We start from the raw sequence: 15,513 nt of genomic DNA, 5'->3' as shown, positions 1-15,513 counted from the left end.
GATTGAGTGGCTCCCAAGGCGTCGTGGAGAAGGGTCTCAGCCCCCCTGCCCCCGGGCTACAGCTGGACCATAGGCTTCTTGCAGATCCAGCGGCAGAGAGTGGAGCAGGATATGTCATTCCACTTCTGCTGCATCTGGACACAGTCTTCCGACTGCCCAATACCGTGTTGCCAGTTATCTGGCTGATTCTCAGCCCAAAACCTGGCAAAAAGAGGGCTTCATTCTGCTTGATGAAAGAAGAATCCCTTCCCCCTGCTGTGGCATGAGGAACTGAAGTGACATGGGTCCCTAAACCCCTGGTGGCCCCAGGTGCCCTGAGGGTGGCTTTGCTGAGGTTGTCCTCCATTACTGAGAATGGAGGGATGGGAAGTGTGTCTAAAGCTACAAGTCCCCCCCACCAGAATTCATATTTAGAGCCTTCAGATGGGGGCCAGGCCCCTTGGGCCCAGGCCTACGTGGTAGGGTATAGGATAGGCAAAAAAAAAAAAAAATCCAAACAGCAAGACCCAGTTGCAGGGTGCCTGCCAGCCCCAGGACCTGTCTTATCCTGACGCCCCTGTGAAGGGGTCCAGACAAGGATCACAGCTATGCTGGTGTACACACACATCACACACACACCACACACATCACCACACAGTCAAATATACACACACCATATACACACATCACACACGCACATCATACACATAGATCACACACAGTGCTAACACTTCTTGGACGGGGATACACACACAGGACAGAGTCTCTCTAGGCAGACCTGTCCCAGACAGCGCCTGAGATGGCACCAGACAGAGGCAGGACTCACGCATGGCTCCTGGCACGATCGAATGCTGTGCCATCTGTCCAGCGCCAGTGGCCCTCCGTACCGTGGTCAGTGAGGCCAATCCAGTGGTAAACAGAACTCGTGAACTGTATCAGAAACGTCTGTGGAGAAAAGGCAGTGTCGTGGCAGTGAGCTCGTGCGAGGAGCTTGCTCACCAGGCCACGTGGAAGAGGAATCCATGCCGCGCTCTCCCCAGTCCCAGCGGCATTAAGCCCACTCTTCAGGAGCTGCACCCCCACCCCCCACCACCGGTTCCCTGGTTTTCCAGAGCTAGGGCAGCAGACAGGTCACCTTGGGGAAGTTCAGCTTCTTCCATGGTTACCTGATGAGGAGTGTGGCTTTCCTGGGACAAAGACAGACCTGGCCGTGGTTTTCTAAGATGCATTTTACAAAATAGCATGTCATTTGACAGACAGACAAGAACAGTCTCAGGAAAACCCCAAGAGATGGGTACGTCTGTAAGTTAAATTTGGCCAAACGCACTGTGGGTACTTGTCAATAACCTCAGTAAATTCGGATAAGAACATCTGGCGTACGGGCCACTCTGCTGCTCTGTTGGCTTTGTTGTTCTTGTTTGGTCGCTAAATTGTGTCTGACTCTTTGCAACCCTGTGGACTGCAGCACACCAGGCCTCCTTGTCCTGCACTATCTCCCAGAGTTTGCTCAGATTCATGTCTGTTGAGTCAGTGATGCCATCCAACCATCTCATCCTCTGAGGTCCCCTTTGCCTTTGCCTTCTATCTTTCCCAGCATCAGGGTCTTTTCCAATGAGTTGGCTCTTTACATTAGGTGGCCAGAGTATTGGAGCTTCAGCTTCCACAACAGTCCTTCCAATGAATGTTCACGGTTGATTTCCTTTAGGATTGACTGGTTTGATCTCCTTGCATTCTGAAGGACTCCCAAGAGTCTTCTCCAGCACCACAATTTGAAAGCATCAATTCTTCAGTGCTCAGCTGTCTTTATGGCCTCAAACTCATACATTTGTCTGGCCTTCCCAAGAAGCCTGGATTATCTGCTCATGGGCCTTCCATAGCCATGAGATGAACTGACATTAAAATCAAGATTGACAACTAGAGAAGAAGCCTGAGAGGAAGACGAGGGGATGGGGAGGCAAGGAGGCACCCAGCACATTGAGGGCAGCTACCTGGTGCCCCTCCCTCTGCCCTTCCTTTCTGCTGACCCCTCTGGGGTCTCCCTCGTTCACTGAGGACATTGGGTTTGCTGTCAGTGCTTATACCTCTGGTGCAAGATGTTCATCAGAATTCAATAAATATTTGCTCCCTGACTGACAGAGGAGACGTGAAGGACTGCCATGCCAACTCCAAGAGGGGAAGGCCAAAGCACAAAGCCCCTGACCCCACATCACTCCCAGAAGCAGCACCCCAAGCTCACAGCTCTGACCTTCTCCTCCTCCGAGGTCACCGAGGCCAGGTGGGCTCCATGGGACACACAGAACTGCTCGGCCTCCTGCCACGTCTTCTCGGCAAAAGAAAAGTAATACAAGCTCCCACTGTAGAACTTCCAGCCTTGCAGGAACAGCTGGAAAAGTTGATCTGGAGCAAAGGTGGGGAAGGAGAGAGAACAGGGAGCTGGCTGCAGATCCTGCTCCCTCCAGAGACTAACCACTGAGGGTCACAAGCCCCTGCAACGCTTGATGCCCTCGGCTACAGGGCCACAGTCTGGGAGGCTGCACCCCCAGCCCACGACCTGACAGAGCAGAGGAGCAGCTCAGGACATCTGGTTCCATCACTCCAGGGGTATTCAGACAGCTCTGCTACCTGGCCATTTTCTTTCAAGGCTCTTGTTTTCTAGCTATACTACTCACTTTCCCAACTCATTGCTACCACCTGCTTGTCCCCTGCATCTTGGTCCCCTTCATTTCCCTGCGAGCGTTCACAGCCATCCTGTATCTTCACTCATTCCCTTGACTTCATCTCCATCTACTTCAGCTGTCCACACCAAGAACCACACTTGGGACCTTGTCATCCCCTGCCTGACCTCACAATTTCAGACCCTAATGGCTCATCCTATCAGCACAAGCCCCGATTCCCTCAGCTATTTCATTCCCTTCTGTCCTGACACTCTGTTAACAGCCTCCTAATCACAGCTCCTTGAAATAGTGCCAAAACAGACTCATTCATTCATGTATTCTTTTATTCAATATACCTTAACTTCTATGAATCAGGAGCCTTTATACAAAGATCAATTAGACATGATTCATGCCCTCAAGGGAATTACTGTCCAGCAAATGAGACAGACATAAAACTGGTATTGAAGATGCATTGATTGGAAACCATGGCATGTTAGAGGCACTAAAGAGGGTGTGGTGTCCTTCAGCTGAGCTGGAAACAGAGCTTAGGAAGGACCCTAGGTGAGGATTCACTTGAGCTGAGTCTTCAAAGACCGAGGAAGAGTTTGCCAGATGGGCAAGGAGAGAATCCCAGGCGGGGGAGAGAGTCACTGCAAAAGCACAAAGGTGTGAAACAGCATGGTGCAGCCTGATCTGTTCAAGGACTTTATGGCCAACGCACAGGCTTCCCAGATGGCACTAGTGATAAGGCACTTGTCTGCCAAAGCAGGAGACATAGGAGATGCACGTTCAATCCCTGGGTCGGGAAGATCCCCTGAGGAGGGCATGGCAATCCACTCCAGTATTCTTGCCTGAAGAATCCCATGGACAGAGGAGCCTGAAGGGTTACAGCCCGTAGGGTCACAGAGACTTGAACACACGTGAAGCAGCTGAGCGCACACGCAGACACAGTCAAAGCACAAAGGATGGGAGATGAACGTGGACAGGGTCACCAGTGCTAAATCATACGTCCTGTGTGAAGGAGTTTGGGTTTTTTTCCTGGCAACAGTGGGAAACCCTGGAGGGTTTGAAGAAAGATCGTAATATGCTCAGATTTGCCTCGAGATGGTGCGGTTGCTGAACAGGAAGAAGGCAATCTTAATGGGAGAGACACCAGTTACAGTGCAATTACAAATGTTTGAATGATAGATGGTGAGTGTGTAAACCAGGGTTTTTCAAAGTGTGGTCCTAGGTGCCCAGCATTAGTACCTGGGGCTTGGTAGAAATGCCAGTTCTCAGACTCACCCCAGCCTAGCTGAATTCAGAATTGTTTTTTGACAGTCTGCATTTAACAAACTCTCCAGGTGATTCTGATACACTCCAAAGTCTGAGAAACAGCAGTCCAAACCAAGAATTGGCAGACTACAGCCTGCCAGCAGCTTCTTTTCACAAATGAAGTGTTTTTTTTATTTTAAATTAATTTATTTTTTAATTGAAGGATAGTTACTTTATAGAATTTGTATACCTATGGAACACAGCCATGCCCTTGAGTTGACAGATGGTCTTCAGATGCTTCATCATTACAGCAGCAGAGATGTTGCAACAGAGACTGTTTAGCCAGAAGCTCAAAACATCAACTGTTTGGCCCTTTAAGAAAAAAAATTAAACTAATGGTTCTTAGCCCTGACTGACCATTAGAACCACCTAGGGAATTTTTAAAAGAAAATTCTGATGCTAGGCTGCATCCCAGAACAAGCGCCTGCCCTCCCAAAGAAAAGTTAGAGTCCTGGAGGTGGGTCCAGGCTTCAGTTTTATAAAAACTCATCGGGTGATTCCAGCGTGTCCCCAAGATGGAGAAACATTCGTCCCTACCAAAGCAGGAGCAAGGCAGAGGGAGTGGGGAGGACAGCAGGGGGGCGTGGGAGACGTTTCAAGAAGGGAAGACTTCCAGGCTTCCAACAGACAGACAGGGACAGAGCGAAACAGCAGAGCAGGCGCTCAGTGCTGTCTCCCAAGCCCCTCATTTGTCAGCCGCATATTCCAGCAGTTGCTCCAAATGGCCCCATCCCTTACAGATCTCTCCCTCTTCTGTCGCCTTTGACCAGGGACCTCTTACTCTACAAAGACATCACTAAGTATCTGCTCCCTCATTGTCTTGTACCTGCATCTGCAAACTGGGTGAACATCTGCTCCCACAGCTCCTCTGCTCCTTCATGGCCAATCACTCCACTTTGCTTTTCAGTCTCTCCTCTCTCTCTGTCTCCCAGGTTCCAACATTGTCTCCCCAACTCCTCCCCCACTCTCTTTTTCTCTCTCCTTCAATCTTCTCCCTGTTTGCTGGTGCCTTTGTCTCACCCTCAGATCAAGCCTAGCCTAATCTAGACCAGCCCTCTCAAGGAATTTCACCAAAATATTAGCAGTGGTTATTTTTTTAAGAGACATTTTTACAGAAACACAAGTTATCATATTCTCATCTTTCTCTTTTTCAATATTTGCCACGTCTACAATTAATTATGTAGGTTTTGAGATATAAGTATGGATGGCACAGCTGGTTTTTTAACCCCTGCTTCTACCCTCCCATATCCCTCACCTCAGCCTCATCTTCTGTTCTCAGCCAAGGCCCTTGAAGGACTGGGGCACCTTCGTCTCTCACTCACTTGCTACTGCCTGTGGTCTGGTCTCCAGGCCACATACAACTCTCCACTGAAACTTTATTCCAATGACCTGCGAACTGCCCGGAGTTAGTGGGTGCTTATTGGCTTCTTTACCTGGGGCTCTTAGACATTGCCCAGAACCAGCCACGCTGTTCATGAGATGCTCTCCTTCCTTGACTTTCCCAACTGCACACTTCCTAATTCTCCTCCTGCCTCTGAGACTGCCCTCTCCAGTCTCCTTCAAAAACACTTCTTTCCCTTCTTGCCACCTAAAAGTTGACTTCCTGTTTCCACCCTCAGCTTCCTTCTCACGAAGCATCTCATCTCATGCAAACTCCTGCATTCCCACTGCCACAACCAGAACCAGCATACCCAGGGCTTCCACATCTCTGTCTGCAGCAGGACCGCTCTCCTACACCCCCGACAGCCCACAGGTGATGGCCGCGTGAATACCCCCATGGTATCTCAGATTCAACATGCTCAAACCTCACAGCTTGTCTTCTCCTTTTATTCCCTGTTTCAGTCTATAGACCCATCCAGTCAGCCTCCTTGAAATTCTTCGACAAATACTCATTTCCAAAAGGATGAAACCCAAACTCAGAGCCATTCCGCATCTAGCTGGTGTCTCTGCAGAGCTGCCTCCCTTTCTCTCACAGTGTTTTTTCAACTGCCGTCATCAATCCACTGGTGGATTTTGTTGAAGTTATTGCGGGGAGAGGGAGTTTGGAAACTAGACAATAAAATATGAGTGCATTCATGTAGTAAAAGCTTTGCTTTTTGAAATGTGTATGTGTGTGAGAGAGACACATAATTATAACTAAAGATGGTTGGATGGCATCATTGACTCAATGGATATGAGTCTGAGCAAACTCTGGGAGATGGTTAGGGACAGGGAAGCCTGGCATGCTGCAGTCCATGGGGTCGTAAAGAGTCGGACATGACTGAGCAACTGAACAACAAACAACATGATGTAAAATGAATTTTATGCTGTGATTACATGTTTGAAAGCCACTGCTCTGACCCTTACCTACTGTCTTTTCGGCCTGTGTCTCCTCAACTGCCCTCTTGGCCATGGTCCAGTCAGATAGAACTACCAGAAGTTTCTTAAACCTCATGGTTCACATCTCCATGCCTGTGACCTGCTGTTCCCTTATCTTATCTGCTTGGAAAACACCTACTTATCTTTCAGGCCTCAGTTCAAAGGCCAAATTCCCACTGAAGCATCTTTGATCTTTTATCCTCCAGAAAATTGCCTCCCTCCTTGGAAGATCCTTGTCTGCACCAGAGGACATCAGCCCTGAGAAGACCCCTTCTTGTCCTTTGTTTTGTTCCCCCCCACCCCCCAGTTTCTAGACCTACTCCCAACATTGCACCTCTCAGGCCTTTTGTGCAAGGCTGCTCCACCCGCCTATAAGCTTCAAGGGCTGCTGCTACTGCTGCTAAGTCGCTTCAGTCGTGTCCAACTCTGTGCGACCCCATAGACGGCAGCCCACCAGACTTCCCCGTCCCTGAGATTCTCCAGGCAAGAACACTGGAGTGGGTTGCCATTTCCTTCTCCAATGGAGGAAAGTGAAAAGTGAACGTGAAGTCACTCAGTCGTGTCCGACTCTAGTGACCCCATGGACTGCAGCCTACCAGGCTCCTCTGTCCATGGGATTTTCCAGGCAAAAGTACTGGAGTGGGGTGCCATTGCCTTCTCCAAGGGCAGGCATCACATTTTGTTAATCTTTATGATCCTGACACATCCTAGGGCCTCAGGAAATTTTTGTCAGATGTATACAGGAATGCTGTACTTTGTTAAATGCTCTATGTGTGTTAAGTCATTTGGTCCTCACTGGGGAGCAAGTATTATTTTCCCCACTTTGCAGGTGAGAAAAGGGAAGCTCAGAGAAGGTGAACAACTTGAGAAAAACCACAGCATCTGGGCTAGTCAAAAGTTGGAAATAAGGCTGGCTGGCCCTGCTAGCACACTCTGTCTCTATTATACACCATAGGGACAGATCGCGTTTGTTTCCCAGATGTAGGTTTTGTCACTCTGGTCAGAGAGTAAGCAGGGATTACATCACCTTTGGTTGGATCTAGCACCTCTCGAGCACCCACACTCCTTCCCCGGGGATGCATGTTGAAATAAGCAAAAGGCCAAAGGGACAGGAGACTCTGCCCTCCCCAGCCCCCTCCCTGCACTTACTTTGGTTCCTCTGGAGCTGCTCCTGTGAAGCCAAGGCTGTGCGGAAGGACTCCAGGCTTCTCTGCTGCTCCTGGATTGTTGTCCTCAGTGTTTTGGTGTTCCCCAAATCCTTTCTTAATGTCTGGATCTCAGTTCTGGCCTCCTGCAGACTTCTCTCTAACATTTGGGTCTGGGACTGTAAGGCTGCGGCATCCTTCATTCCTTGTTTTAAGGTCTGTATCTCTTGGCTGGCATTTCTCAAAAGACCATTTAACACCTGAATCTTGGAACTTAAGGCAATGGCACTTTCCAGCTCTGTTTTTAATACTCTCATCTCAGCATCTGTCTGCTCCAGGTGACTGCTTGCTGTTTGGGTCTGGGCAGTGACATTTTCCAAATCTCTTTTTAACAAGTGAATCTCACCTCCAGCCCTTTCCAAATGACTTCTTAACACCTGGATCTGAGCACTGGTGTTGTCTAAACTGCCTCTTACAAAGGTCTGGGTCTGAGAGTTTAACGCATTTGCATTTTGCAGACTTCCCTTTAACCTCTGCATCTCAGCAGTGGTGCTTTCCAAACTACTCCTTAAAACCTGATGGTGGGCCCTTAAATCACTAACACTATCCAGATCACCTCTTAAAACATGGATCTGGGCATTAACATTCTTTAAGCTACTGTTTGCCAATCGGACCTCAGCATTTGCCGTTTCTAACCCTGCCTTCAACACCTGGATCTCCGTGTTGGCATTTTCTAAGCCTCTGCTTAACACAAGGAGCTCGATGCTAGTGTTTTCTAAACTGCTTTTAAAGGAACCCTGGATCTGGGAATTTGAACCATTTGCCTCTTCTAGATCTCCCTGTAGCTTCTGAATCTTAGAAGTGGTCTCCTCCAAGGAACTCCTTAACAGCTGGGTCTGGAAACTCAAGGCACTGGCGTCCTTCAGGAGGCCTTTTAGCATCTGGATGTCAGCACTGGCACTTTCCAGATCACCGCCGAGCATCTGGATCTGAGAACTGACATTGTCCACTCTGCACGTCAATAGCTGGATCTCCACGCTCCAGGTGCTGGCGTTCTCCATATGTCCTTTAAACAACTGGACAGCCTCTTGGAACTCCGCCACCCTGACCGAGTGGTAGGGATCTGGAGGGAGGAAATGGAGAAAGCAGCCAAACAGGCCCATCATGTAGGAAAGCGTTCTTAAAATCTCCAAGGTAAATGTCTGCAGCACAACCCTGAGCTCTCCTCAAGCAGCCTATAACCACCCAGGCCCTGGGGCTGGACCACCTGAGAATGTAAAGCCAAAAACAAAATAAAGGTCTGTTTAGTGAACCAGGAAGCAGAAGGATTGAAATACTTGCCTACTGGATTATTCTGCCATCGTAACTGAACTTGAAAATAACTGATTAAATCACTGAGAGCTGTTGATGTTTAATTCAGCTGAAGTTTCACCATTAGATATTAATGGGTCATTATGGAAAGACAACAGGTATGAGTCAAACCCATGTTTATTCCTACGCTATATTTGTACACCAAGCATGAAACCTCTTGATTCACAATTGTGACTTCCTAAAAACTATGTAGGCCACAAACATAGGCCTTTTCTGATCACAAATTCGTGGGGGGAAGAAAACAGAAACAAAATAAAATAGGTACCCATGGAGGAAATTTTCTTCTCAATGTACAGGGCTATGTGGAAGTCCTCCGATACTGAACCCTGAACTGCAATGGCACCTCCAGGGCCACGTAGTGCAAGGGTCCCTGGCGAACCATTTGAGGACATGGGAGACCCTAGTGAGAGGCTGTGGTCCCTGCGTCATTCAAGGAAACTCTGCAGCATCCCACCAAACCCCCTGCAGTTGCACCCTCTGTGCACCCATGAGCTAGAATGTGAGCTCAGACATTCACGGCGTGAGGCGCCCATTCCAGCCTCCTTTCAGAAACAGGGAGAAGGACCCGAATAAGCAGAGACCCTTTCTGGAGGATTCCTGCCCTGCTTCTAAAGCTCTGCCTAGGTAGGTATGTGAGACCTGAGCCACTGTGCTGAGGTAAGACCAGGAGGGCCTTAAATCAATGGGACAGAAGAGAGAATGTACACAAATATGGACAATTGGTTTCCAACAAAGATACAAAGGAGAAAGGATAACTTTTTCGACTGATGGTGCTGGAACAACTGTACACCCATTTGCAAAAAGAAAAAATGAACTTCAGTCCATATCTTGCATTATTCATTATTCAAAACATTAACTCAAAATTAATCATAGACCTAAATGTAAAACCCCAAAACTATAAAATTTCCAGAAGCAAATTTGAAGGCATGTCTTTGTGATCTTGGTATAGGCAGATTTCTTAGATACCAGACCAAAAGGACAATCCATAAAAGAGATAAGATGGATAAATCAGACTTTACCAAAACTTAAATCTTGTTAAGAGAATGAAGAGAGAAGCCATAGACTAAAAAAAATGTTGGTAAATCACATGACTGATAAAGGTCAAAAAAAGAGTACATACTCTAGATCCCTTTATATAAAACTCTAGAAAAAGTCAAGCCATCCGTATCCCAGCAAGTAGATCAGGGGTTGCCTGGGAACAAAGGGAAGAGGAGAGAGGCAGGATGGCCAAGGGCAGGAGTGAACTTTGGGGGCAGAAGGCTGAGTATGCCCATTATCTTGGTTGTGATGTTTCATGCATCTCTGTATTTCGCAAAACTTAGGTTGTATGCTTTAAATATGTATACTTTATTATGCGTCAATTGTACCTCAAAAAATAAAGCCATTTAAAAGAAAGATACTGGCTTTCTGTGAGGAGAATAGAAACCATTTAGGGGCCTGAGGACATTGAGGAGGAAGAAATGTGTCCTGGGGTCTGAGCATCCAAGGCCCCGGCCCCCTCCCCTCCCCCGCTGCGGCTACTCACAGTCGCGTTCCTTGAGAAACTGCCCAGTATGGTTGTCTCCCAGGAACTCTTGGAAGTAAGCAGATGTGTCCAGTGCAGGTCTTGGGTGCTGCAGAGCTGAGACACCCCATTCCCACCTCAGCACAATCCCCAGGCTGCCCCACCCTCAGTCAAGGTTCCAGAAGGAGGTGGAGGAGATGGCACCATGACCCCCTCAGAGTTCCCCTCACCCGCCTCATCTCTTGGGAACCTCCCTTTGGACAACGACCTTGGTTGGGTCCCAGGAAAGCCCTGGTTTGGGCCTGGGACTGGAAGTGGAGTGACCCCCCTGAGAGTAGAAGGGAGGTGTCTAGGGCTCTTTAGGGCCTGTGTGCAGGAAGGAGAGAAAGTCAGTGGGGCTCAGGTTACCTAGGAGCTTACCCACAATGAAGAGAACCACCAGACAGGAGACCAAAAACACACCCAAAGAGGCCAGGGTGGCCTGCAAACGCCGGGGCATCCTGGGGGCTGCAGGAACCACTGCCACGGGGTCCAGTCCTGCAGGGAAGAAGCCAGGATCCAGGAGGAGACTGCCGTGTGGGCTGGACAGTTGCAGCCCCTCAGGCTTACTCTCCTGGCCCGTCCCATGGGACTGAGAATGCTTGTCCCGCTCACCCTGGAGAAAGGCAATGGGCGCTTGGGAACGTGCACCAGGGCTCGTGGAAGCTGTGGTAGCAACAGAAGGCTCAGAAAAGACCACCAGCCCGAGCCTGGAGGGCGCGCACAGGGCACAGACCTGGCACAGTGGAAGACAACAAAGGTACTGTTTGAATGAAAGCAGAAAGGAGAGAGGGAATTGGGGAGGGAGGCACACAGCAGGAACCCGACCTCAGCGGCTCAGGGCCAGCTTTGCTGCGTGAATCATGAACGCAGCGACACTCACAGCCCTTGGGGCTGCTGCTGCCACAGGCTGACATGGGTGTCCTAAGAAGGGCTGTTCCTGGGAGTCTGCTGGCTGAATATACAGAGAATGGAGAGACCACAGCCCGGAGTCCCTGAGGCCTCATGGGGCCAGCCCAGAGTGCAGAGATGGGGTTTCAAACCAGGTCCCCCTGAATTCATTGTTCACTCTCCTTCTCTTGCCAGGTTGCCACCCCCCAGGGAAAAGAGTCAGGGGAGATTTCACGTGAAGCCTCGGTGCAGGCCACAGGCACTCTGCCCTTGCCTGACCCACCTTCAGCCCTACCTGTTTATTCTGGAAGCCGAGCCAGTGCTGAGCCTGCCAGGCAAGGGCTGAGGAAGATGGTGGGGGGCCAGGGCCCAGCAGGCTGGACCCTCCATGCTGAACACAGGCTGGGGCCTCAGTTTTCTCACCTTGGGAGGACAGGGAGACATTCTGGTTTTCTGTGCAGAAGTGGACCTGGTCAGCTCTCGTCTCTGCTTCCTTCATTCTCCAGAACAGCTCCCTGCCACGCTGTGAACCAGCAGTGGGGAAGTGGAGCTGCGATACGGGTTTATATGCTCCCGAGTCAGTCCTTACAAACTCTGCCTTCCCCCGCTGCTGACTCTGCAGAAGTGCCCCAACTGGGCCCTTCCCCTCAAAGCTCCCAAGTGCCAGTCAGCACCCCCATCCTCCTTCCCTCAGCCCCAACCTCCCACCCATTGCCCTCTTCAGATAGCTTCTAGATGGAGACAGTCTTAGAAAGACTAATCCCTCACCTCTCTCATTGGGTTATAAGAGCTCATAAATGACAAGAGAGCTTCAAGAAGTTTCCTGGCTGGTGAACAAACCCACCTACCCAAAAGGGTATTGCACCCATACTCTATGGGGACAGAGACCCCCCAGGCTCCGGGTCCTTCTGCACCTTGCCCTCTGTTCCTCTTCATCTGGCTCTTTGTTTTTATCCTCCATCATAACCTGTGATGGTAAGTATAGTGTTTTCATGAGTTCTGTGAGTCATTCTAGTGAATTATCAAGCTGGGAAGGGTCATGGGGTCCCCCGGATTTGCAGTCTGCTGGGCAGAAGTGTGGTCGCTTGGAGACCCTGCTTGCACAAGGTATCTGAAGCTGGGCTGTCTTGTGGGACTGAGCCTCTAACTCACTCCATGGTTGAGTGTCAGGATTGAATTGAATTGTAGACACTCAGCTGATGTCAGAGAACTGGTTGGTCTCAGAAAACACCTGGAGAAGGCAATGGCACCTCACTCCAGTACTCTTGCCTGGGAAATCCCATGAATGGAGGAGCCTGGTGGGCTGCAGTCCATGGGGTTGCGAAGAGTCAGACACAACTGAGTGATTTCACTTTCACTTTTCACTTTCATGCATTGGAGAAGGAAATGGCAACCCACTCCAGTGTTTGTGCCTGGAGAATCCCAGGGATGGAGGAGCCTGGTGGGCTGCCATCTATGGGGTCGCACAGAGTCGGACACAACTGAAGCAACTTAGCAGCAGCAGCAGAAAACACCACACATCTGGTGTCAAAAGTTATGTCAGAAAATACCAAATAGGACCCAGCTTGATCCAAGATCTCACCCCTAGGTGATTGGATTTGTGCTCCCTGAGCTGATCAGGTTCAGGACTGACTCCGCCAAAACTACTGTATAAGCCAATGTGCCGCTTTACCATGAGACCTGTAACTCCCAGGAGAAACAAACACTGTGTCAGGGGGTTCCTGTGCTTGTGGGCCAAGACCTAGGAGTGAGGTGTCCCAGGGAAGCCGTGCAGCCCCAAGTCCCTACCCTCGTGGGGTGACCAATTAGGCAGAATCAATACCCACCCTGGCTGGTCAAGACAGTCCTCCTGAAGTCAGCTCTGAGGAGGACAGTAGATTCTCACTGCTCGCTCCCCCATCACTTCAAAGGGTTACCGTCTTACTGAAATGGATCACACTTTCTTTAATACATAAAAAACTAATTATGTGTTTGTCTCCTATCTCACCAGTGGGCCATTTACGAGATGTCAGTTACCTTGTAAATGGATTGTTCCATCCAAATTGTGTTGCTTTTTCCCATTTTCACCTTCAGCCCTTACATCCTATTCCCACAGCATTTTCCCAAATGCTGGAGTCAGCCTCCCACAGGGCCCCAAGCACCATCCAAGAAGCCCACTGCCCAGCTTCCATTGTAGAGAAGCCAGGCCGAATGTGCCTCTTCCTGTGGCCAGGCCAGGAGAGCAACTTGGGTCCCGCCTGGGTCATGAATGGCCAGTGTCAACACAGCCCCCGCCAGCCAGGGGCACAGCTCGTCTGCAGGGTGAGGAGAGGAGGGCTTGCCTATGCCCAGCTCATGATGCCACAGTAATGTGGGGATGTGTGTGTGTGTGTGTATGATATGTGTGTTGTGTGCAATATACGTGTATGCGTATATTTGTGTGTTTATATGGATGTGTGTATGTGTCCATACCGCTGTGTGTCTATGTGCATATGGACTTCCCAAGTGACTTCATGGTAAAGAATCCACCTGCCAATGCAGGAGCCACTGGAGACCCAGGTTCCACCTCTGGGTCAGGAAGATCCCCTGGAGGAGGCCATGGGAACCCACGCCAGTAGTCTTGCCAGGATAATCCCATGGACCGAGGAGCCTGGCAGGATACTCACGGGGTCACAAATAGTCAGACGTGACTGAAGTGACGGAGCACATGTGTATATTGCATGTGAATATGTGTATGTGATGTGTGTGTATATGTGTGTGTGTGTATATGTGTGCAGTGTGTGCATATGTATGTATATGCGTGTATGTTTTTGGGTGGTGTATGTGTGAGTGAAGAATGCAGATCCACCATCCACCAGCCTGCTGCTAAGTCACTTCAGTCGTGTCCGACTCTGTGAGACCGCCTAGACGGCAGCCGACCGGGCTCACCCGTCCCTGGGATTCTCCAGGCAAGAACACTGGAGTGGGTTGCCATTTCCTTCTTCAATGCGTGAAAGTGAAAAGTGAAAGTGAAGTCGCTCAGTCGTGTCCAACCCTCAGTGACCCCATGGACTGCAGCCCACCAGGCTCCTCCATCCATGGGATTTTCCAGGCAAGAGTACTGGAGTGGGGTGCCATTGCCTTCTCCGACCAGCCTGCTACCTCCTGGCAATTGAAAGCTGAGGAGAGAGGAGAAGACACAGGAAAATGTAGTCAGTCAACAGCTCTGCCTGAGACCCCAGGAGTGTCCATGTGGGTGGGGGGCTGCTAGAGGAACCCTCAAGAGGCTTGTCAGGCGTCCAGGGTGGCAGCAGAAAGAGAGGACTTGCCTTGGTTTCTGTTTCCCCACATACAGGAAGGGCCCACATCAGCTAACTCAGGACCTGTTTCCTGGGACTGAGAAGCTGACAGAGCTTTCAAAGCAGAACTTTAGAGAACCCTTGCTCAGCTGTAAGGATGGAGACTGGGGTGGGGAAGGGTCATAGTCCTCCAGGCCTGGTCAGCAGGACTCCTCCTCTGACCCCCTCCCCTGCACCCAAGCCCTTCCCACTCCAGGCTCCCAGCTTTCATTTCTCCTACAAGAGCATCATCTGCCAGCAGGAAGAAGCACCAAGAAGTTACTACATCCTTGCTGAGTATTTCTCTCTTTCTGGCCAGAAAAAGTCAAATGGATATCTGATACCTTAACACCAGAGCCACTCATCGGCGGGGACCTCTCACACTGGTTTTCCCTGTCTCTGCCGAATGGTACAGGGCTGTCTTCCTAGAGATGCAGTTCCTTAGCTTCAGACGCCCCAGAAGCTTTCGGTCCTCCATATCAACCCCTGACAGCACAGGGTCATCAGCTGGGATTGGCGGGCTCCTCCTAGAAGTGTCAGGAGGGCTGGCTGCAGCTAAGGTGGCACCAGGAACCTCAGCAGCCAGGCTCTTGGGCCTTAACTCTGCTGCTCAACTGTCTGTGTCTCGCCTACCCTCACCTCTGCACCATTCTCTTTTCTCTGCAAGATGTATTCCTTGTGTGCTCCGCCTCTCTGCCTCACAGCTGCTGCATATTTCAAGTTTCTGCAGGTGCCCCATGGTGACCCCGCCAGCCTTTCTCTAACTCAAGGCCTTCCAGCTTGACTTCTCTCTGTTAACTGCTTCAATCCCCAGGTGTTTCCAGGTTCAAATTCTTTCCTAGAAAAGTGGTCAGATAGTCCCAAACCTCCCTTCACATCAGAACTAACCAGAGATTCCTCGCCAGCCTTGTTCTGCTGCTGCTGCTGCTAAGTCGCTTCAGTCGTGTCCGACTCTGTGCCTG

The 15,513-nt window shown here is 50.1% G+C and overlaps 1 protein-coding gene across 1 annotated transcript in view; it reads right to left on the bottom strand.

Moving 5' to 3' along the window:
- The window catches only part of CLEC4F (C-type lectin domain family 4, member F), a 12,189-nt gene extending 344 nt beyond the window's left edge, over nucleotides 1-11,845 (bottom strand). The window contains exons 1-7 of the mRNA XM_010829796.1: nucleotides 11,679-11,845; nucleotides 10,746-10,862; nucleotides 10,347-10,442; nucleotides 7,455-8,573; nucleotides 2,225-2,376; nucleotides 806-924; nucleotides 1-201 (exon numbers count right to left, since the gene is read on the bottom strand). Coding sequence (XP_010828098.1) covers nucleotides 57-201; nucleotides 806-924; nucleotides 2,225-2,376; nucleotides 7,455-8,573; nucleotides 10,347-10,442; nucleotides 10,746-10,862; nucleotides 11,679-11,754 — 1,824 coding nt within the window. The 5' untranslated portion in view covers nucleotides 11,755-11,845 and the 3' untranslated portion in view covers nucleotides 1-56. The remainder of the gene's footprint in view (nucleotides 202-805; nucleotides 925-2,224; nucleotides 2,377-7,454; nucleotides 8,574-10,346; nucleotides 10,443-10,745; nucleotides 10,863-11,678) is intronic.
- Nucleotides 11,846-15,513: the final 3,668 nt, after the last annotated feature.

The sequence above is a fragment of the Bison bison genome, unplaced genomic scaffold (genome assembly GCF_000754665.1).
Source record: "Bison bison bison isolate TAMUID 2011002044 unplaced genomic scaffold, Bison_UMD1.0 scf7180017864508, whole genome shotgun sequence".
In the NCBI taxonomy this organism is placed as follows: domain Eukaryota; kingdom Metazoa; phylum Chordata; class Mammalia; order Artiodactyla; family Bovidae; genus Bison; species Bison bison.
Note: the sequence above shows the minus strand (reverse complement) of the source record. Positions and strands in the feature narration are given on the sequence as shown.